Genomic DNA, 23,690 nt, shown 5'->3' with positions numbered 1-23,690 from the left:
CTTCTCTCATTTGCACTMGTGGGACTCTATCACCTACCCAACTACTCCAGAAGACCCCAAAAACACACCATGACCTGGCTCTTCTCATGAATATAGAAAAATATGCTCATACCACATGCTGTAAAATCTCTGGTGGCTTGGTGTATGTCAAGATTAATCAGAATAAGCCCTGCATAAATATATACAGTCTGAGAGCAAGGCCAAAGGTCCAGACCTAGCCCGACCTCAAACTTTGCTTATGGTTAAGCCTATAAAATTAGATTTGGAGCTCCAGTTCATGAGACATGGAACAGACCCCATCACAATGTTGAGATTTAAATAAGAACCTCCCTACATACTGTTCGGTCCTGGTTCTGCTCTGTGAAATTGAAGAACCTGTGTCTTTCCCTTTGGGTGACCAACCACCCTTCCTCTCCTTGGCAGAAAGCAGTGMAGAGTGGAGGGGGAAGACTGGATTTGCTATGTGCCAGTGTACATGCCACAGGTGAAGAAYAGTTTTTGTTTTCCCTACCTTTTGCAGGCAGCCAGCATAAATAATGAAACCTTTGTCATGCAGGTGCTTGGCCAAGGCAAATCCAAACCCTGAGTCACAGCCTGTTATAAGCACAGCTCTGCTGCCAATCTGCAAAACAAAACGGAACAAAATGCACTGGAATTGAGTATTTGAAATCAGTGTTTTGAAGTACACAGAAAAAAAATCACGTCATTGGCAAGGAGCAGTCTGTTCCAGTGGTGTTCTCTACCCTCACTGTCAGCTACAGCCACCCAGTGCCTCCTGAACATAAGAAATGACAGTTTCATACTGAGTTCACTCCAGTGAGGCAGGATCACTGTCCTCCCAACACAAAGAGGARCTCAGCACCTTTGGCAACGGGATTCCAAGACAAACAGACCAAGCAAACCACCATTCTCTTGGCAGYTCATATCCATCTTGAAATCTGAAAAGTTCCCAAGACTTCCTTCTTCAGGAGCTGCTCCTGTATATCCAAAACAGGCAAGAGTCCATGCCATGCAGCCCACAGGGCATGGAGAAGACAGTTTAACTGGAGAAAGGATATGGGTTAACCTTACTGACATCTTTCTCTCTCTAGCACTTAAACCCGCTAGAGCTGCATTCAAAACCTAAGTAGAATCAAATGGAGTTAATATATGAAATTAAGACCAGTTGCTCATCACTCTGGCTAGGTGTTTTTCCCCAACTTACAATTTAAATGCAAGTACACCTTCTTCCCTCTCCAAATTCCTTTTTTCTAACCCAAAGACAGGCAGCAGTTAAATAACAAGCTAAAAATTGCATGGTGCATCAGACAGTCCAACAGCAACAACTGCACATCCACGGTGCTGCTGTGGGTGGAATTAGCTAATAATTGCCTCCAACTCATCTCTTTTAACAAATTATAAATTTGGCTTTCCCCAGCACACGCAAGTACTGATCAGGGTGGAAGCTGGGTGGAACCAGGGTGGAAGCTGGGTGGAATCAGGGTGGAAGTTGCAAAGGCCACTCGCATTGGAAGCCCAGCAGTGATGCAAGGATCATGTGAGYTCCTCCAAAAGTCTCTTCCAGAGTTATGGAGCAAGCTGTGCATGCTCTAGCACTGCTGCAGTGCTGAGTTCTGTGCCATAAGACAGGCAAGATGACAGAACATCCCCTTCCTTTTCCCTGGCACTGATCCTGGCAAGTCAGCATCTTCAAGGAGAGGGCAGCTAAATAGGGCCACTCTCCAGGGCAAGTGATGAGGGCACACTGATTTATTTACATGTCTTCAAACAACCATACTCCAGAAAGAGTGCTTGATTAAGAATTTGTCATGMAGATTCCCTCCACTCTAAGGTGGAACATTTCATCTGTTGAGTGAGTTCCAAAAATAGAAAAAATCCACGAGTATGATTGTTTATTTCCATCCTTAGCAGCACATACCGTGCTACGTCAATGGAAGCTCGATGCTAGGAAAGAATGTGGAGCATGTTCGAGAGGTCCAGCTTGGAGTCTTTCRGGCAAATCGGAAAGATGAGGCTTCAGGGATTTTAAAACTCCAGCTCAGCAGAACTAGTTCCTGGAAGCTACAGTCACACTCACCTGATCAACTTCATTTGCATARGAGCGGCTGCCACATGGGGACAAGAGCGGGAAGGAAAATCTTTGCACAGGCCTGTTAAAAAAGCCCAAACAACAAAACAGTCAGATGTGGAATATCTTGTTCATACCCTGCTGCAGCAACATACACATGGAAAGGAATGCAGTGCTGCCTGCTCACATGATGTAGACTTTCATTTGGGAAGACATAATCTAGTCTACAGTTCTCCTTAGTCTGAGCCTGCGTGCTTTCTACAGTATGAAACATTTGTTTCCTAAAAGACCTTGATGCTATTTCTAGCTGCAGAAGCTGTCTGGGTATTACAAAGAATTCTAAAATAGCTCCTGGTCTGGAGGCACAGAGCTGCTTCCACCCACAAAATGGGCAGTGCATGTTTGCATTTTCAAAAGCAACAACGCTGTCACTTAAGTGTTGCACAAAGCTGAGGTATGGGAAGTTATTCATTTGTCCAATGAAAGTATTCTGCTGTGGCTGTCTCTGATWCCCAGCCTGAAGCTGAACCTGCTTGCATTTGTCTCAGTCCCTTTATACACAGCGCCATCCTTATTTTATCCTGGATGACACTTCTGCCCCTGCAGTGTTTACCCATTAGATACTCTTAGATTTTACTTCCCCTTTTTGCAACTGTTTAAGCTAAGAAACACTGTCTTTGAGCAATACTTGCCATGCAGATCTGAAGCTCCTCCGCATAGTATGTCTGACTCCCAGAAGACAAAACAYGTTCACAAAGACAGACCAGAGCAAAGCAACAATGCCTTCCAGGGAGTGAGATTCCATTTAGAAAATCTACATTACCCAGCAGCATCACTTTGTCCTTAAGTCTTGCCATCATTCATCAAAAACTGGGCCTGAACAACAAATCAGAGTGACCCCAAGCTCTGTACTTGTCAGTCCCTCTCTGGACTTCAGTAGCTTTTTCATTTTTACCCTGGGCACTGACATTGCCCACCGGGAGCCTTTTGGCCTTCCCTTACATTTGCTGTACTTCATCTACCCTCTGGCTCCTCTAACAGCATCTATCCTTCCCACAGCTTATCTTCCAGGCTGCTTTTCCATCTTCTAAGTGAATTTGCATAATCATTCACAATTCTCTCCAGCTCAGACATCACAGGCGCTCTCTAGGGTGACCTGTGCTACACTGCACAGCAGCCTGAAGACCCTCCRGCCTCTGAGTTGTATCTTGGGAAATCAAGGCTAGAAAAGGGTTCTGTGAAGGCAGAAGCTTCAAACCAGATGGAAAAGGAGATTAATTATATTCAGGCAATGGTGCTCATTTCCCTTACTGAAACAGTTTAGCTGTTTTTCTAACTTAAAGTGTCACACAAGCCAAATCAGCTCTTGAAACAGCTCCAGCCAACCCAATTACTGCAAAGGTCAGTCTCCACGCAAAGTGTGTGTTAACATTACTGATCTGCAATCCTGCATTAACACTTTTGCCTAAACAGTAAGCTTCTCAWTGAGTCCTAAAGTGCCCAGAAATGTTTGTAACACTTCTTTGAGTTGCATGAACTTGGTTTTCATTTTTTTAATGTCATGTTTGGTCCTGTTATTTCACTGCAGAGCACTGATTTGCTGCCCTCAATTCAAAATAATCTGTAGAGAATACCTACTTGACATTTTGCCTACCTTGACCTAAAGGCAAGGGCAAAAACAAAAAAAGATACTGGCTGCTGCTGAGCAGCAATGTCATCAGCAGAAGACAGCCAGGAAGCAATGTGAGTCCCCACATGGTACACTAATGTACCACGAGCCATTTTTGTCATTCTGCATCACTGAATTCCAGAGACCACAACAGAGACTTTTAGAATGCACAGATGGTCCTCAAACGGAATCTGTGCTTGTAACCATGCACTGGCTTTTGTTCAGTTCCACCAAAAACAGAAGTCCTCAGCTTGAAGAATCAAGTACACAAATGCTGTTTCAGTGCTTTAAGACACTGGTATAGTGACAGCACTGCCTTTCAACGAACAGTTGGATTTCCACTGCAAGTTTAGCAACTTGTGGGGACTTGCAGATGCAACACAATTCTGTCCTGAGTACAAGACACACAAAGCACAAATACACAGTAAGCAAAACAGAAGACGGAAGAAAAAAAAACAAGAATATGCTGAAATTTTTTTCCTCAAGTTAATAAAACATTAATTCATATTTTTAAGGCCACAGCAGATTCCTGCGGGTGAACTCTGGTGTATGTGGAGCAAATAGGAGATAAAGACCTATGTCTGTTTGCACAGGAAATCTCTAACAGTTTAGCTATCTGCAACACCCTGCTCCCAGAGCCACCCTTGACCGTGATGATGCTGGACATCACTATCAGCAGCAGTAGGACAACAMTGGAGGTGGCAGTTCTTGTTTAATAGGCCATGGGCCACTTTTAAATTGCTTATGTACAATTTGTGGTACGCTGTTGTTTGGGGMCCCCACTCTAAAGCAAAGGCCGGGAAAGCACTCAACTTGCTCTAAATTTGGATTAGTAGGGTTCCAATCACATAGCAATATAAACGTTGGATATTTTTCAGAGCTAGAAATTAGAAATAGACATTAAATKAGAAATTAGAACTAGATATTAATAACTATAAAACAGAATTTTGTGTTCATTTGCAGAAAAAAAACAGCTTAACTACTCAGCCCACCTCCACTTCTCACCAGAACCTTCCCTCTTAACTTTCTCATTGCCTCTTCCCTGAAGTCACAGAAATAGGTGACAGCTTTTCGCACTGAWGCAGGGCCTACTTGCTGATATTAAAAAATAAATCCTTGCTGGACACTTAATTAATGCTCTACTCCACACCTTTTTTGACTGCAGTCCAAAAAAAAAAACAACATGTTGCCAACCCCTCCTTGCATAGAGAGTCCATCTCCGCTGTGCTCAGCTCAGTGACTGATCCCTGGCACAGGTTGTCCAGACAAGTTCTAGAGTATCCATCCTTGGAGATACTCAAAAGCCACCTGGAGATACTCAAAAGCCACCTGGCACGTTCTGGGCAACCAGCTCAAGGAGGCCCTGCTTCAGCACGGGACCACATGACCTTCAGAAGTCCCTTCCAACCTCAGCCACCTTGTGACTCTGTAAATAAACTGTCCCACTGAAAYCAAGTGAGTCTGTGACTTGTGCTTTGTGCAAAATGTCATTCCTTCTTCTTTTCTATCAAGTTACTTACCTAAAGCCATTCCCTGGGTCCTTGAAATTCAGGGCTTTTACAGAGAAGCTCAGGAGAGGGCGGGACAGCTTGGTGGCCAACATGTTTTCRATTAGCACACTCTACCAACAGCAAGGCTGTTCTTCCTTAGCTCTGCAACACAAGACAGCACCTCTATTTAAGTTGCTCAACTATTTTGTAAGACATGCTGACTCCATGTACTTCAACAAGAAATTGAAGTCCAAAGGAACTCATCTTTTCCCCTTGCAGTCCCTCACACTGAGATAAACAGCTTAACTTTCAACCACCTCAAGATGCTTTTAAATAAGGAAAAGCATTATGAGAAAACTACCAAGCAAGGAGGCATTTGAAGAAAATGTCAATTTCTCCTTTAATGCATCTTTAACTGATTTCTCTGAAACAGGTAAAAATTAAGGTATTTATATGGAATATATTATTTCAAGTGAGGTATATGAAATAATTTTTAACTAAAATAAAATTCAAGTCATAGGTGACGTTATTTTACATGTTTCCAAAACAAACCTGGGCTTTACAGCTAATACAGCCACGCAGTTAAAAATACATTTTTTTTTTGTTATTAAGTAGCTGATTATGTTGGACTAAGCAGAGGGAACCACCAAAAAACCCACTACAGGGTGAAAACAGACTCAGGAACAAGACTTAGGTATGGAAAGTCAACTTCAATCACATCTACCTTGGATAAAACTGACCCAAGGCACAAAAAACATCTCCCAGCTCCCTTTATTGAAGYTGAGAAACGGCATCTAATTGTTAGGGGTGGTTTGCATCTCTGCCGAAGGCTGGGCCCCTGCCGCGGCAGCTCCGGGGCCTGCTGGGAACCAGGCCCGGGCTGAAAAACAGTAAAATTACCGCAGAAAAAGCAGCGGTGGGCAGCCAGCTGGGGAGGGATGGAGCGGACAGGGCTCGGGAGGCTCGCTGGYTCGGCTAATCCTCAGAAATCCTGGTGGTTTGATCAAACTGGGGAGCAGGGTTGGTGTCCCCGCAGGTTTTTGTGAGGTTTGCAGGGAGGGGGCGAGGCGCGGGGTCCGCTGTGGGTCCCTGCGGCCCGGCCCGGCCCATCCCCTCTCCGGGACGCGGCTGCCGTGGCCCCAAAGGCGCTCAGGGCCCGGCCGAGACGGCGGGGGGCGCGGCCCGGCTGCCCAGGCTGCGGGCGGAGGCCGCGCACAGGAGATGCCCGCGCCCCCCGCCCGCCGCGGGCAAGGTCACAGCAGAACCCGGCTGCCAGAGCTCCGCCGGGGCCGCCGCGACCCTCCCCGGCCCGGCCCGCCCCACGGCCACCCGCGCGTTTACCTGGAGCCGGCGGGTGCCGGGCGCTGCTGCCGTTTGAATGAGGCTGGGCCGGGGCCGCGGTGCCGGGCGCGGAGCGGCGCGGGGCTGCTGCTGGCGCTGGGCGCCGCGGGGGTGCTGCTCCTCCGCCTCCTCCTCCTCCTGCCGCGGCGAGCCCGCCGCGCCCTGCCCGTGAGTACCGCGGCGAGGGGCCGGGGCTCGCCGGCAGAGCCCGGGAGGCGCCCCCGGGCCCAAAATGGCGCCGGGCCCGCMTGAGGCGCTGCAGGTGTCGAGGCCGAAGGGGCGCTGCCCGGGCCAGGCTGGGCTGGTGGAGCCGGAGAGACGCTTGTGAGGGGGGCGAAGCGCGGAGCTGGGCACGGCCCGGGACGATGAGGCCCCCGCCGCGGGGCTCGGCCGGGCCGCGGTGCGGTGCGGTGGGCGCTGCCCTCAGACCCCGCGGTGCGGCGGCTGCTCCCCTGCTCCCCCCRCAGTGCTTCACTTGGAGGGGAACATGTTCATATAATCATAGAATGACTTGGGTTGGAAGGGATCTTAAAGATCATCCAGTTCCAACCCCTTGTGCAGGGACACCTTGCACTRGACCGGGTTGCTCAGAGCYCTGTCCACCCTGACCTTGAACACTTCAGGGATAGGGCATCCACAGCTTCTCCGGGCAACCTGCCCCAGTGCTGCACCAYCCTCTCAGTTAAGATTTTTTTACTTAATATCTAATCTAAAGCTACTTTCAATTTGAACCTGTTCCCCCTTGTCCTATCACTACATGCTCTTGTAAACAGTCTACCCTCAGGTAGTGGAAGGCCACAATTAGGTCACCCCAAAGCCTTTTCTTTTCCAGGCTGAACAGTGCGAATTCTGAGCCTTGTCTCATAGGAGAGGTGTTCCATCCCTCTGATCATCTTGGTAGTCTCCTCTGGACTGACTCCAATAAGTTTCGTGTCCTTGCTGTGCTGGGGCCCCAGAGTTGGATGCAGCACTGCAGGTGGGGTGTCTCCAGAGTCACCGCCCTTGACATGCTGTCCATGCTGCTTTGGATGCAGCCCAGGACGTGACCGGCTCTCTGAGCCAATGTTTTTGCTTCAAGACCTCCAGCTCAGTCCTGTCCCCCTGGAATGGTCAGATAACAGTTGTAGCCTGATTGCAGCCTCCCACTTCACTCTTCCATCCACTSTGCTTCTCTTACTTTCCCCATCCCCGTTCAACTGGAGAAAATGCCTTCCCTTTAGTGAACACTTTCAGTTACTTTTCCTGGGATTGAAAACCAACTTTCCCAACCCTGGAAAAAGGAACAAGCCAAGTTTACTTTGTTGCTGCACTTATCTTAAAATCAATCTGTTTGAAAACATGAAGGGATGGTCAATGGAGAGCATAAAAGGGAACAGGATAAAAAAAATGGCACATTAGAAAAAGTCTAGGTAACAATGGTGTATTCCCACATTGTCTAGAGACAGGCTCATAAAGTGGCTTCAATTTCTTCAGTTTGTTCTGCAGTTAAAGTGTATAATTCTCATAAAGTGTTAGTAAAGTAAATTCTATTGTTCATTAAACTGGTCGTATCTCAGTAGGAAAAGCTGTGTGCCGGTTAAATTGAGCTGACTGCAGGTTAAAATGAAGCTGCCCTACTAGGGCTGTCTGAACTGTGAGCAATGTGTATTATTACAGTGTTGAGGATCACATAGCAAGCGTAGATGGTATCACTCTACCCACATGCCACAGCACACCTCTGGTGCACAAGGTGCTTTCCTGTGCTCTTAGCAGGTCCCAGGCACCCTGTTCCAGGCACCCTGTCAGCACTATACAGGAGTGCTCTCTCCCATGCAGTGTTTCTTGGGAACACTGTAGGACCCTGGGTAAGGGAAGCAGCTGAAGTTCCTTRGAACGCTCATTAAGGTCACTGTGCTAATAACTGATTCTCTCTGCTGGTCCCAGCACTCAGTCAAATTAAGCTGCAGACTAGCCTTATCAAACTCCAGGAAAAGGCCYATTAAGCCTTATCTCTGGGCTTTCTAAAGATAAGGGTGATTGGGCTTTTCTGTGTTAAGAAGTTTTTCTGGGATAGGATCCCTTTGGCTGGGGATGGGGTTGATCCTTGCTGTCATCCCTAGGAGCTCTCTGTCCGTCAAGCATGGCACAAGCAGGCACAGGTACAGATGTGAGATCCAGTWCAGCCCTTGGGGTTTTGCATTCATTGGTGCTGCTGGGGAGTCAATCTGTTATAARCCATATTGCTATAGTCATGTGTTTTATTACCAGCAATTAGGGTCATAGCAAATAACAAATAATCACAGGAACCTTTTCATACTGTAAGTTCTCCCTGACTTTCCTTGCTGTTATAGGCAGACGAAAGGATTTTTAAACATCCTCATTTCTGACTATATTTTGGTCATTAGGGGATTTTCAAATTTTTTTTTTTAAGGAGCTATTGATGGTTGAGGATTGGGTCTCTTCTTTGTCCTGTGTTCTAGAAGTGATTATAGCTCCTTATTTCCTGCACACTTCCTGCTCTTTTGGGAAGTCCTCTGCCTTCAGGATTCAGAGGCAAAGGGTCTAGGGAGGTGGGGCAGAGAAAAAAAGTCAAATCCTTTCTTTTTCCATGGGCCAGCTTGTTGCGTTATTGTGGGAGGTGACCTTGACAACTTCTGTGATCTGGGTCATGTTTGATTTTCATCTCTCTTGGAGCTGTGTCAGTCTAAATTAAATTCAGACTGAGCACTATATATTTGATTCTCACTTATTTTTTGTCCTTTAGTTGTAGCTATCTTTAGAGCTTTAATGGAGCTAGACTGTACCTGCGTGCTCTTTGTCTGAGTATAGGTTATAGTATAATGTTAATGTGGGTGTTTGTATAATGAATGCAGGATAGACTTTTGATCAGGTCTTGTTTCAGCTTCGAATCATAATTCCCCTTTGAGAGCAGTTAGTTCAACATGAGTTATAGGACAGGGTTATAGGTTTATTTGCTTATTGTTTTCTGCTGAGGCTCGCCCTGAGTTTGTGCAGTAATGCTCTGATCACTATCACCCTGCAATCATCCCTTATTGCAGCTTCACTACTCCATGTATCAGCAAAGCAAGAGATGAGAGAGCACTGATGATTGACCCATTTCTCTCTGAAAATGTGACTGGACCAGGCAGTGCAATTCATACATAAGTATGTTCATATTCCAGCAGTTGTGAATACAGTAACAAGAAATATTAGTAGCAGATATCTCCGAAGAGATGGAATTTACCTCACTTCCTTATTGCATCCTCTAGATTTTTATTGCTTTATCAYGTTATTGCCTAATGGATATGGTTTCAGTTTGGAGTGGTGTGCAGCACAGCAGCCTTTCCAGCTGGGTTAAGTGTTAGTTCATTGCTTTGCACCTGTGGTCAGGAGATGACTTTCAAGCAAAGACAGAGTCAATGGACAGTGCTTTGCTAGAGGCTTCAGGATCTGAGATTCTACTTTCAGATCTATCTCAAGCCTGTTGTGTCATACCAGATGGAGTATAAAATCTTTCTCAATTTATCCATCAGTCAAAAGATAATAATAATGTAGGAGAGAACTGTAGGATTTGATAAGTTGCTTCTCTTAAGACTATATCGTTTCAGAATGAAGCTCTAAGCTGTAGTCATATTCCTGCGTGCTAAAATACAGCRTGGAAAGTGCCGCATAGAGTGGGAGTAGGTGGGGAACAGACAGTAKTCACTCAGCAGCTAAAAGAGCTGCYGTACAGTTCAAGGCAGTGACATCCTGCCATTTGGATGTTTTCTTATAATACTGATTTTTCTTATAATGTTGCTTTTTCTTATAATGACTATAAACTGGTAGATCATTAAYTTCTTTTGAGGTGTTTTGCTTCTGCTTTGGCCATTGATACTTGAAAGAAAGTTACTGTTCCAGATCAGGTATCAAGGCAACACAAGTGGTTACAGACCAGCAACTGGAAAAACTGAGGATTTCACTGTAGTTGGGAGCGGATTGTGTTTGTGCAGACAGCTGCCACTGTCACTTCCATCTGGAACTCTACTTCCTAAACAGTGGCTGGCCCTGGAGGGCTGTTCTATGGGGCAGGGTGCTGGTGGTGCCTACATTGCAATGTCTGATGGTATCCTATTGTCTTTCCCCACACAGGCTGAAGGGAAGGCGGTGCTAATAACAGGCTGTGACAAAGGTTTTGGACATGCCTTGGCAAAATGCCTTCATGCAAAGGGATTTACTGTTTTTGCTGGATGCTTGCTCATGGTGAGTAGTGAAATTTATCAAAATTCTTCTCTGATTAAAGAAAAATGCTTCTCATGTGAAAGTATCTTCATTTACAGYTTCCATTTACCCTTGTTCAAGACCTGAGTGAGGTGCAGTGGGCGGGGATCATTGCGTCCTCCATTGCTTCATCTGCCTCTTGCATCTTGTCATTCCTGTAATTCTGGTCTCTTTAGGGCAGGTATTGGCTGTCAACTGCATGTCTGTACAGTAGCTTGTACAGTATGGCACTGTTCACTGCTGGAAGCCTCTCAGCAATACCACAATACACTCAATAAATCTGTCAGGCCAAGATTGCTATGGCACTGTGGCTTTCTGTCTTCCCTGGCATCCCTGTTCCTGTCTTTCACGCTGACATTTTTCATGAACCCTCTCCCCAAACTCATCTCCAAGCCTCTCTCATTTTATTAAGGCTCTGTTTCCAAAACATCTTGTAACTGTGCTTCTGCAGCTTCTGTATAAGCTATTCAGTTTATGGGTAGCTGAATAAACAAATTTACCATACATTTCTRACATCTTTAGTCTCACTTCCTGTCACATGAGTTTGGCAGGTGGCATCACTTGTAAGAGATAAGTTTAGACACACTGAATCAGAAGGGGTCATAGACTCCTCATTCCAGTCCCTATTCTTGCAAAGGACTTACAACTCAGTGTTGTAAACCCCTTTTTATAAGTTCCATTTCCATGTCATCTGGGATYTTACCTTTACCATGCATTTTTGCTGTTTTGCTAGTCAAAACTCCTGTAGTTTCTGACCTGAATTGTGAGTTGTTCAAAATCAGTTCATGGCCACTCATTTCTCTATTTGAAGATGGCCATTTCAGCACACGTGCTCGGGGCATGATGACCACAGATTTTTGAGTGCTGTGGAGGGTGAAACAAACAAAGGTGGCCTTCTCTGCCTGTGTGATCACAGCAGAGGTTACGTTCTTCCAGCACACCAGAAGGGAAAGTTATTATCAGCTGACATATTGTGTAACTTGAGAGCAAGAGAGTCCTGTTGGAAAATTGCCASTGTTTGGAAATTTCCAATACGGCGCCTCTGTAATTCCTTCAGTAATCATGTCATATGCTGCTTTGGGATGCCTGTGTCAGTGCTGATAGCAAGTCAGGCACTCTGCAGAGCAGCAGATGTAGGGAATGGAAAGGAGAGGGAAGATAGGGTGGGCTGAGGGAGCTGTTTGGAAGGCGCATGCTCGCGTGGAGCAGAGAGGGACAGGCTCCACTGGAAAACCCATAAAGACACTAAATGCTCTTGAAGTGAGGCCTGTTTGCTTGCTTGCCTCATTGCTTGTGAGCTACTGTAGGTTCCCAGCAGGGTCACAGCAGGTATGGGGGCAGTTGTCATAAAGCAAATGCCAGGCACTTAGTTCACACCTAGTTAATCCATCATCACTTACATGCTTTTATATAGAGAGCTAAAGGATCCCTGATGTATTACACACCACAGAAAGCTCTTGTATTAAATACAGGATAATAGACTTTGAGGTGCATCAGGAGCTTCTTAATGATCAGGCAGTCAAGTATAAAGTTACAGGAATAAAAACAATGCTGCGTGCGGGTTGGGATAGAATTGGAAAGGATCAAATGCAAAAGGGATTACATTTAGCAAAGGCAAGTAAGTCTGCTGAGAAAGTTTGTGTTAATATATTAGGATGAAGATGGAAAGTCACACAGAGACAGATTATAAAATAACCTTAAAAGTAGAAAGTATGGGAAAAGTTGAAATAATCATTGTTTTATTTTCTTTGATCTTACTAAAAAAAGAAAAAAAAAATTTCAGATGCGTACTGCCAGCAGTTGTTATGAGGACTGTAGGCAAGAAAAGGTAAAGAACAAGGGATGTTTATATAATTGAATGTGCTCAAGTTCCCCAGGCCTGATGAAATAYACTGAAGGGCATTTAGAGGATGAGCCATTGGGATTTCTGCCCCATGGTGATATTTTCAAGAGCACCTGGAGGCCAGGGGATTTCCAGAAGGCTGGAAGAGGACAGATATTGTACTTCCCTTCCCAAAGGAGATAGACCTCTGGAATTGCCGGCCAGGCAGCTTACCTTCAGTGCCCTGATGAAATTGCCACACACTGCCCTGTCAGTTTTACACATCACTGGATCATAGTGTGATGCACTCTGTATAARTTTACTGGGAACAGGCTGTGCTGTGTCAATCTAATCTCATTCTGGTGAGGCAGCTGAGTGGCTAAAGGGGAAGGAATAAACGTATCCTGAGTAAGGATTCTGTTACAGTTTGTTATAGTCCCTCATGATAATCAGTAAGTGATTGCTGTTCAGTCCCAGGATCATTTTCTTGGAAGTACCCCMTTGAAGACAGTTTTCACTTRGAAAAGAATATGCACAGAACCAGGCAGAGAAGATTATAGAYCTTTTGGGGAACAGGGGTCAAAATGATCCTGGCAGGTTGGATGGAGTCTGAAATCARTTACATGAAATCCAGTTATAACAAGCACGAGGTGTTCCGCTCCGGAAGCGCAGGAAGGGAGCGGGTGGATCAGCAGCAGCAGGGTGGGGAGGAACTGGCGCACTTGGAGCAAGCTGGCAGGATCCACAGGGGTTCAGCATTGTGTTTGTGGCTTCCTGATTCCCTCTGACATCTCACTGCKGGTGCCCAAATGATTGCCAGGACCTAATCCTGAATCCCACAAGCTTCCCTGGAAAAAGTCATGGCTGTGTGTATTACAGGAGGGCTGTCCACTAAGGAACATCTGTGTGATCTGCCTGTCCCACTGCACYGGGATCCTCCAAACCAGAACTGGGGAGAGGAGCGAGGAGGGGAAGGGGAGGGAGCCAAAAGCTGGAGCAAGTTTCCTCAGCTGGGTAGAGAGGGTTTGTGGAGCTGCCGGGCTTCCCAGCGAGGGGCAGCCCCTGCTAGGCACAGAGTGGAGTGGGCAGGCAGAGTCTGCAGGGCTGTGGGGGCAGGATAACTGGGGCAAAGGAGATAGCTGGAAGGAAATTACAGTGTCCCACTAAAAGCCTCAGGAGAGTACTTGGGCAGCAGGCTGGGCTGGGGCATTATGGCTTTCAATACTGATGGAGCTGGAAAGGGGAAGCTGGGAGATTCTCTGAGAGGATAAAAATCAGACAGCAAAATGAGGGGGAGTGAGGCTTGACAGGAGCAGTTGAGCCATTGCTGCCAGCATCTCATACGATTTGTGGTGCTGCATGGCTCCTTCTGGTGAATCTCAAGGTCACAAAGGTCATCCCTCTTCCCATGGGAATTTCTCCAGGGATTATCCCAGCTAACAAATCTACCATTTAAAAAACAGGAGGAAGTACCATGTGGTACCTAACAAGGAACATGCTTGCAGACCATKAAGACCACAGAACATAAGATGACGTTCACTTGCTTCCATAAAAATACTGTCTGCTGCAGGGAATTTGTGAGGAGGTTTTCTGGATAAAAGAGTTACACATTTTGTTTTACAGTTAAAGAGTGGCTGAAACTACTATGAAAATGGCTGAAATACAACTATGAAAAGTGGTTCCAATTGATACTACGTGTTGAAGTCAGTCTTCCAAAATCAATATGTTTTGTCAATAATGAATGAATTGTAGCTGGGAAGGTAACTTTGCAGATAAAGTTGCATTGGTGATAGGGGAAAATTCATTTCCATATGAACAATACAAACTAYTTTTACTGGATTTTTAAGTCGCCAGCCTATTACTTTGTTTCTCAAAAAGCAGTAGAAATATTTATTATTTTTTTAATATTATGGAAGATTTTTAAAAAATGCAGGGAAAGTTCTGCTTAGTGCTCAAATGACAATTGACATTGAATGCAGATATGGTTTTGGTTTTAGATACAATAAATCTCTCATGTTACAAGCTGAATTAGCTCYATTTTATTCACTGTTAAGTAGCAGACATTTGCTTTATATAACTCAGTGAGATGCAAGAGCACCTTCCAGAAATACAGTGAGATATCATACAACCCTCATCTATTTCAAAGGGAATATSATATTTCGGTGACTGTGTTGTTGACTACTTGTAACACCACTTTGAGAGTGTTTATGTGGCTAGATAAGAGGGCCAACACAGCATGTCACCRTGTTTGATGTGCATGAGAGAAGCTTCAAACTTTATTTGCTGTTCTTGTGGTACTGGGAAATAAGTCAGTTGTGAAATTACTTGCACGAGGCCAAGAACTCATTCCTACTATTGTCATAATGCCAGTGTAACTATATATTGATTTTTAAGAGAGCTGTCCTGTTTTGCTCAAATCTGTGATRGACATTTCAGCTCTTTTCCTTCATTGCATGTCATTGTTCACTGGCCTGAAGGTGGAGATAGGATGTTGTATACTAAATTAATTGAATAGCCTGAGATATTTATAAAAATCTAAGCAGTTACATGTTTTTTATATCTGCCTGGCTGCAGAGGCTGTTGAGCAGGTGACTGTGGGCGGGTTGCTCGCCTTGTTTGCCCTTGTGCTGTGGGAGTTGGTATCAAGTGCTAAAGGAAGAGTGGCAGCCAGGCAYGGTGACTCACCAATTCATAACTTCTTCCTCCCTAATGAGGCAGAGCTTGTGATTCAGGGAATAGTTTTGTGAATTAAATCTCAAGCCTGCTTTGGCTAACCTGTGTTCTTTTCACTTTTATTTGTTATTTACCACCTGAGCAAGACTGTAAGGCTTAGGCAGCCATCCTGCCTGGAAGTGAACAGGTAAAATTTGGTATTTTGACTATGTTTATGTTTGACTAAACAGAAAGAACCACAATAGTAACAGAATCTCTAATGATAACAGTGGGATGAGGAGGAAAGAAAGGAAAAGGGTAGAAAGGAAAGCAGAGCCATGAAGTTCTTACTGCCCATAGAGTGAAAAAAAATATTAAAATAATTCTTTCTTCCGTAGCCAGAAYCTCCTTTCATGCCTCTTGTCTGTAATTGTGCCATTGTAGCAGATCTCCACTAAGTATGTATTCGTGAATATCTGACTCCAATTTCTGCACAAGTTATATTTCCAGTAGAGCACAGAGATTGAGGCAGTGGAGAGTCACCCATGGTTCTCCCCAGTTGGGACAGTATTTCTGGCATGTTATGGATGTGAAACCCATCATGTGAGGAGTCAAGAGCAGGGTGGGCTTCATGGTTCTTCAGTGCAGTGGTCACTGATGCAATTCTGGAAGTGGTGCTGGAGGGAGTAGGGGGTTTGTGCTTGCACCTGTGTGTGCAATGTCAATAGCTTTTATTGCCTGTCCATGTGAACATGCCTAGTTCCAACCTGCATTGCTGTTCTTGGTCCATCTTAGTGGGACACCTTTCTGTTCTGCTGAACAGGACGAGAATGGAGATGGAGCCAGGGAGCTGAAGAACATGAAGTCAGACCGGATGAAAGTGCTACAGCTGGATGTGTGCAGTGATCAGGAGGTGGCTCAGGCCGTGGATTTTGTGAAGAGGACCCTGAAGGAGCCAGAGGAAGGTATGTAGGGATCTTCTGCTCYCAGAACCCCTTCTACAGAGCAGGCCATGTATTGACCAATCTTTCCTTCTGTGCACCACCAAAAGAGGGTTAACAAGCCTGAAGGCCTGTGACAGTGTGTGGCTGGCAGTCAGGCCGTGCTTTACCCGGGTCAGTGAGGACAATTGTCTTGCTATTGATGTGGCAGCCACATGGAAAGAGACCAAGACTGCTGGAGGATTAGGCTTTAACTCTACATCCCATAAAAAGCAAAGAGTGGCAGCAAGCCCACAAGTATCTCTGTCTTTGTCCTTGAATGTCTGTGAAAGGCATAGAGTGGCCAGAGCTTGATCYCTTCCTTGCGCTCCTGCCACATGTGCTCTGAGCTCATTCAGACCTTTCTAGTGACCGTACTAATGAAGGGGTGAATGGCCCTGGTTGCTTACTACTGCTATCCCCTCTGCTGTGTGGGTACAAATGAGTRCTGACCTGGAGCAGATTTGAACTGGATTAATCTTCAGCCAGATCAATCCATGTTTTCAGTTTGCCGTGCAACATCCCAGAGGTGATGTGAAGTGGAATCCAGGGTAGGCTTGGCRCAGATGACCTTAATCCAMATGTCACCTTAAGCATGAGTCCAACTCATGGGCCCTGAAAGCATGTCAAAGGATATAGAAGTTAGGAGTCCTAYATTTCCTTCTTGGAAGTGCTTTTTCAGTGGGATGTGAGTWTACAGTTGGAGCCTGATGTGACAMCACCTTATCTCTTCCCATGTGATGRGTTGTGAGGCTTCTTGCTCTGCATAGGCTTCTGTTCAGCCTCTATGCCAATAGCAAGCTGGACAGCAGCTATAGACACAGGCTGAGGGTGATCTTAAGTTGGACATCAGTGGCTTCAGGACTTCAGGGTTGTGAGTTGAAGCTGGTTTGCTCCTCTTGAAGCTTGGATGAGACTGCCATGGCCCTGTTTTTGTTCACAGCAAGTATTAATCTAGTAAATAACAATAGCGCTAATCTTCATGCAAATTACGTGAGCACACCTTTCCTTCTAAAACAAGCATATGAAATGTAACTGAGTAATGTACAAGCTCTGATCCCACACATGTTCTCTCTGCATGATTTTTCTTCCTACACAATCACCCAGCCCTTGTCACACGTTTCACAGCTTCTTAAGCTTTTCCTGAAGAGCCCAGCAACAGCAGTGGTGGCACAGAGCCTTTTCCACTGAGTGGAAGCTTGGAAGGGAGAAGCTCTGTTGCTTCTATAAATGCAGCAGTGTTTGCAAAACCATGTGTGTAGCAGGGACAGAGAAGTCCTGCGTCCCTGATCAGCAAGTTGGACCGGTTCCTCCTGTAGCTGTTTGCCCCAGCATGGTGTATAAAGCAACAAAGGCTTCCTTTTAGGCTCATCAGGGTGACTGAGGTTTGAGGCTTCCCAATAAATAGTGCTCAACAAATAAAAGCTGGAATATAGGCATTACTGAGACTGAGGTGCTTTGCACAGAGGTGTGGTTGCACACTGAATTGGCTCCAGAGGACCTAGTCCAGAAGAGTTCTTGGGCCATACAGTTCTCTATACCTCTTCTCCCTGTGTACATAAGGCTGAACTCATTTGATAGGAGTGCCCGTTTGTTTTCAGTCTATGCAGTTCCCACTGTGTTGTTGACACTAGAGACGTAATAGTGATAAGGYTCTGCTCAATAAACACACCGCTGTCCAGCAAACAGCCCTGTGACTGGGCTCCCCTCAGCACTTTGTTCTGTTTGTAACGTGCCCTGATCTGTGAGCAATGGAATTCCAACAACAAACTATTGTAAATAATGATTCAGGGACGTTCATGAGAAGTAACATTACAACCCAGGAAATGGGGCATTGCTCTGCAGAAATTTACAGGAATTTGGAAGGAATATTCTGCAGAGGTCGGTTTGTGACCAACAAGTGAAGTCTTTGGTAAATCCCTGCCAAATCTTCCTTGCATTTCTTTTTTTTTTTGTTGCTGGTGAAATTACTCCATCAGGTACCCTGTTTCCATACCCTCTCTGCTAGCACTTAGACCTTGCTTTGCAGCAGTACAGGGACCCCATTCAGGCTGAGATGCTGTGCTGGATGCAGATCAGTGTGATTTTCAGAGTCATCTTGACCCACTAAAATTGGGAGCTTCAGTAAGTGAAGCAGCAACAAGCTGCTGTACACAGCTGGTCAACAGCCTTCAGGGAGAGCAACCTTAGCTGGGAACAGGGCAGGGTTACTGGGGCCCATGTGAGTGTACAGAGTCAGTCTGGCAAGGGCATSTTGGTGTTTTTAAGTGCAATGGGGGATAAATTTCATTGCACAATGGCAGAATATTGCAATTTGCTTAGAGGGCTATGTTTGGTAAAATACATGGTTACTATCTGWCTGAATCAATATAGGGTGGAAGTTAAAAGACTTTCATACATCAAAGTAGGGAAGCTATGGAGCAGAGGCATGGCAAATAGCCCAAAAACTTCTGAGAGAGAGCTTGATAACTTTTATCAACAKGGTGGCATGACATGGGTGCTTTTGATAGCAATGTTGGAACTCCCTGGACATGAAGACTCCTTCTTAGCTCTATGTTAGTTCTTGGTCGTAAGAGGAAGGTCCTGGAGTGGAAAGTGGCTTCAACTTCATTTGAGTTCCCGACAGTCCAGCTCTGACTCCAACACAGTGAAAAATAACCATGGTGTATGGCAGGATATCTAATGAGGAACAACTCTGTTGTCTTGTTCCAGCTCTTCTGTTTGTCCCTCGTGCAGTTTAGGGCTGCATAGTCGCATGCTTCAATAAATCCATGAATATGGATTCAGCCCTACAAATGTTTGCCACTGGGAATCCTGCAGTAATCTCTTTGAAGAGTCAAGTCCTCAGTGACCTGCTAAGTCCTGACATGTAAGGGGTTCAATGCAGAAGTTCTTGGGAAGTGCAGTCAGTTTAATTTTACAGAGCTGCATGCGCAAAAGACATCAATTTTTAAATGCTAATAGTTGTAAGGGTTGGTTGTAAGKTTGCTAACTCCTGATGAAGTTAGAGTTGAAGGAAGCCAAATMCTTGGACTAAAACACAGCAGCTGTTAACCAGGCCATGAACATGCAGATCAATACCATGCACTCTCCAAAACAGTAAGTCAGAGTTGTGAAGGGGATTTAGAAATCCAAAATATTTGTTTTCTTTCCTTTTTTTTCTCCTGATTGCAGGGAAGTCCAGCTCCCTCCAAATTGCAAAATCTATTATAAAGTCACTCAGTGGAGATAAACCTGGGATCAACAGGAGGCTTAAAAGATAGTCAGCCAGATGCAGCCTTATAAAGCCCCAGAAGAGGATTTGACTGTATAGCAGWTATTCAGGGAGGCATTACTTGTGTGGTGGCTCCATCACTTTCCTTGATRTTCCAAACAAGCCCCTGGCATACCAAGAGTGTATTTCATCTCCTTGCTGGGTTTTTCTCTATAGCTTTTTTTCTACGAAAGTGCCCAGTTCTTTGTCAAGGTTTTAGGTTACTGTGACCAACAAGAAAATGTTTCTGTGTGACACTCCTCTTTGTCCCACTCTGTAATCATGTGTTTGTTGCAGGTCTGTGGGGCCTGGTGAACAACGCTGGCATCTCGACCTTTGGAGAGGTGGAATTTGCAAGTTTAGACATCTACAAGAASGTGGCAGAGGTCAACCTGTGGGGCACTGTGAGGGTGACAAAGGCTTTCCTGCCCCTCATTCGCAGAGCTAAAGGTACATGCTGGGCAGTGTGGCAAGGCTCAGAGCTTTTGTAGCACAGCAAAGAGATGTTGCTGGAAATCCAGGCTGTACTTGGGGGAATGCCTGTGCAGTCCAAGAAGCGTTTCTGAGCATGTGTAAGCATTTGGTAGTACAGGCCATTTTTGGGGCAGTCCAGGCACCTACAGAGCAGGTGCTATCTTAAACATCCAGGATATCAGAGACCTTTGTGCAGTGTTGGCAGATATCACACAGACAAGATAATCCAGAGTCCACGGCGTGGTTATGTTTGGATAACTGAATCTTCTCCCTTCATGTTATTCAGTTCACAGATGACTTCAGGTAATGACAGAATAAATGAGTCAATAATAGCTGTTTTAGATACTTTACAAGACAATGGCATTATCAAAACTCTTTGTTTTATATTGAAAAAAGATATATATGGGCAGAACTCTGAAAAGCTTCTTTATTTAGCATGTGTGGGAATGCTGGTGCAGGTGTGTGTTCTGTGAGGACAAAAGAGGCTATATTGAGAGGATTGCTCAGATGCCATTTTCAGACAGCCTGTAACCACCAAACAAGCTCCATCTCACTGCAAAAGGTATCATACCCTTCAGGTCAGCAGGGGGTTCTCACAATCCCTCTAAGTTACACTTGGTTTGGAAAGAGACAGCAGAGCTTCCCACTTGTTCCTCAGCCAAAATATTGAGGTACACAAGGGTGTTGTGCTCCATGGCCGTGWAAGTTCTCTCTGTAAAAATAGCTGGTGGGATTTCAAGGGCTTGTTTGTAAGTGTATCTGAAACCACAGTGCACGTGTCTTGGATAAAGGCTGAGCCACACACACAGAGCAGTGACCCTGCTGTCACTGTCCCAAGGCAGTGCCCTGAAGGCTGCCACAGGCTGCTGGCAGGAGTTAGGACGATTGCTCTCCACTGCCCCATGGACAGCAGCACATCCAGTCTCCTCTTGCTTGTCCCAGGAATGACCACTGTAGGGAYACATGGCTGACCAGCTGGATGAGCSGATTGTGCTGCTCATGCTGCAGGTGCAGAGAAATCTCTACTCATTCTCTGCCATCCARCTCAGGTCTTAAAGTACACAGATGTGTTGGGTAGGTGAGCTGTTGTGCTTACAGAAGGAAACAAGATGCTTGTGTGGCATCACGCAGAGTTGTGAGCTTTGCAGCTCATGACCYTGCTAGCTGGGAGCTTGAGCCCTTCTCTAGCAAGATACATGAGTGGGGCACACTCCTGAGAACACACAGGGTACTTCCCTACTTGGAAATTAGGAGGGAAATGTCTTGTATGCTTTGTAAAATCTTTGCTGCATATGCACCGTCCCTGGAGAAGGTCAGAACAGGGGTTAGTCTTGCTTGAGGCAGGAGAGAAAAGTTCCTTGATGGGGGATGTGTATTTAAGATTCAGATTTTAGAAATCAGCATCATCCAGCCAAGTACCATTTTACTGGGATGTTGTGGCTGCTGCTTCTGCAGCCCAGCCTCTCTCCCTGATCTTTTCTCCCTAGGCCGTGTGGTGAATATCACGAGCATGTTGGGACGCATGGTGAGTCCATCTCGCTCCTGCTATTGCGTTTCCAAGTTTGGGGTGGCAGCCTTCTCCGACTGCCTGAGGCAGGAGATGTACCGCTGGGGGGTCCGTGTCATCCTCATCGAGCCCAGTAACTTYGTGGCAGCCACCGGCATCCTGACAGCAGCCAGCATCGACAGGCAGGCCGAGGCTCTCTGGGCTGGGGCCCCCGACACCGTGCGCGAGGACTATGGCAGCGAGTATTTCACTCGCCACGTGGCCACGATGAAGTCCTTYGTCAACAGTGGCCTGAAGGACATGTCTCTGGTCTTGAATGACATCACCGAAGCGCTCATGTCCCCGTGGCCCAAGAACCGTTATAACCCCATGGAGACCTACTGGTGGCTGAGGCTGCAGGTCATGACCCACCTGCCCACGGCCGTGGCYGACTGGCTTTACATCCCCGGAGCCACCCTGTAAGCAGGCATCCTTCAGGCATCCCTCCAGGCTCCTACTCACACACAGCTCGGGGCTGACCTCTGCACTCCTTGCTGCTGCATCTCCCCTGGACATGCAAGTGCTTCCACTTTGGGTTATGGCTTCAAGACGTGTTGTGTGGTRCTAGAAAAGTATGACCTTTTTGTCTTTCTTTTTTTCCCCCTAATTTTTGTTGTTTGTATTCCTTGCTCTTCTGATTAAAGTTGAAAGGTGTTTTCCTTTTAACTATGGGGAAGGCAGAGGAAGGTAAATATAACATGTCAAATATGTGGCTAATGTRATTAGGTCAGCAGAGTTTCCCCAGTGATAAATTTGGCTTATTAATGGGCTCTTGCTTTTCCTTACAAGGACAAACTGCTAATAGCAGAGCAAAGCTGTTGCTATGAGATGGCTTGAGGGGAGAAACTAAAACGGGAAACAAAAGTGGAGTTTTCCATTTGGTTGAAAATGGGTCAGTCACAGCCTTCCATTGTTTTCCTGATACTGCCAGGAAGCTCTGCTGTGCTGTGACTGTCTGCTCTTTCCAGAGAAACAGCAACACTGCCTCTAAACAGCCTCATTACCTARCTGCAAAGAAGGATTCTTCCCTCCCAGCACTGTGGCCAGGAGATGCTAGAGCCAACAACTRGGCACAGAGAGGACAGGGAAAAGCCCTTCTAATAATGAGGTCTGAGCCAAGCCTCAGCATTCCCTGTGTATGCTGGGACTTGCAGCCTCTCTCCATCTGCTGCTGCTGAGCTTTATGGAACAGGGTTCAATCTGCTGTAGCAAATAAATTTATGTTCTCTGACTGCTACCTTAGGTACCTGAGCTACTCAACTGTGGTACAGACACTGTCCAGCCATCCCCCTGCTTCCCTCTTGCTGGTGAGGGAGCTGCTCTTGGCTTTTCCAAATCAGATTTTTCATTTATCCTCTACATTTGAACAGTGATGGGGCACTGTCCAACCAGTGTGGCCTGACTATGAGCTCTGGAAGGATGCTTTAAGGAACACATTTCTTATTTTTAATATTGCACARTGAAATCTCCATGTCACACAATCATCTCTGAAAACCTCCTGAGAATTGATATGAGCTACTCTTGCCCAGTATCCCCAAGGGTCTCCTCTCTTGGCCTTATGCAGGATTTCAATAATGTTTTCCATGTGCTGGGGCTGCCTGGCCTCATGCCCCATTCCCTCTGTTCCAGTGGTGACCACTGGTGGAGCACCCAGCAAGCTGCAGGTACTGCTGGCCAGGCTGGGGCCTGAGCCTCTTACTCCAGGGACCATTTTTTCCTTCCTGTTTTGCCTTACGTCGGATAAAGTGGCTTTGAAAAGAGCTCATTGATTGCTCTTTCTTCATCTGTCTCTGCTAGCTCTGACTTGGAAACTGTGCCTTAAACTTCTTGTATGCCACTAGCTGCTAATTCTTGGAGTCTGCATACAGCCATGAGTACTGTGATGCCCTGAGGAGGAAAGSAGGTTTCCCTTAGAGATGCTGTCAAGGCAGCTTGTCTTACAAGTAACAACTGCAAGAAATTCTGCTGTGCAGTTTCCCTCTTTTCCAGATCATCGGCACGTGGAAATTTCCTGGGATTCAGGACCCAGAAGGACCCCACTGAACTGCAGCTTAAATGGTCTTGTAATCACTTCTGCCCCCTGCACTGTGAAATGTGATTAATGTTAAGAAGCTCTGATTTGAACACAGAGAGAAAAATAAACTGTGAGATTTGTA

At 45.9% G+C, this 23,690-nt stretch overlaps 2 protein-coding genes across 3 annotated transcripts in view; one reads left to right on the top strand and one right to left on the bottom strand.

The window, feature by feature from the left end:
• Positions 1–6,645, bottom strand: part of BDH1 (3-hydroxybutyrate dehydrogenase 1) — an 11,843-nt gene extending 5,198 nt beyond the window's left edge. The window contains exons 1-4 of one of the 2 annotated variants that reach the window (XM_057382590.1): positions 6,569–6,645; positions 5,258–5,389; positions 2,078–2,150; positions 512–622 (exon numbers count right to left, since the gene is read on the bottom strand). In XM_057382590.1, coding sequence (XP_057238573.1) covers positions 512–622; positions 2,078–2,150; positions 5,258–5,340 — 267 coding nt within the window. In that variant the 5' untranslated portion in view covers positions 5,341–5,389; positions 6,569–6,645. Of the gene's footprint in view, positions 1–511; positions 623–2,077; positions 2,151–5,257; positions 5,390–6,127; positions 6,362–6,568 lie in introns of those variants that run through there. The other variant, XM_057382591.1, reaches the window with a different exon arrangement.
• Positions 6,449–23,690, top strand: LOC130583314 (D-beta-hydroxybutyrate dehydrogenase, mitochondrial-like). The gene is made up of 5 exons (XM_057382594.1): positions 6,449–6,736; positions 10,679–10,789; positions 16,105–16,246; positions 19,812–19,964; positions 21,476–23,690. The coding sequence occupies exons 1-5, from the start codon at positions 6,449–6,451 to the stop codon at positions 21,955–21,957; spliced, it is 1,176 nt and encodes a 391-aa protein (XP_057238577.1). The 3' UTR covers positions 21,958–23,690.

Source organism: Malurus melanocephalus, unplaced genomic scaffold (assembly GCF_030028575.1).
Source record: "Malurus melanocephalus ecotype Western Australia unplaced genomic scaffold, MMel_1.1 scaffold_576, whole genome shotgun sequence".
NCBI lineage: Eukaryota > Metazoa > Chordata > Aves > Passeriformes > Maluridae > Malurus > Malurus melanocephalus.
This window is presented reverse-complemented; position numbering and strand designations above follow the sequence as displayed.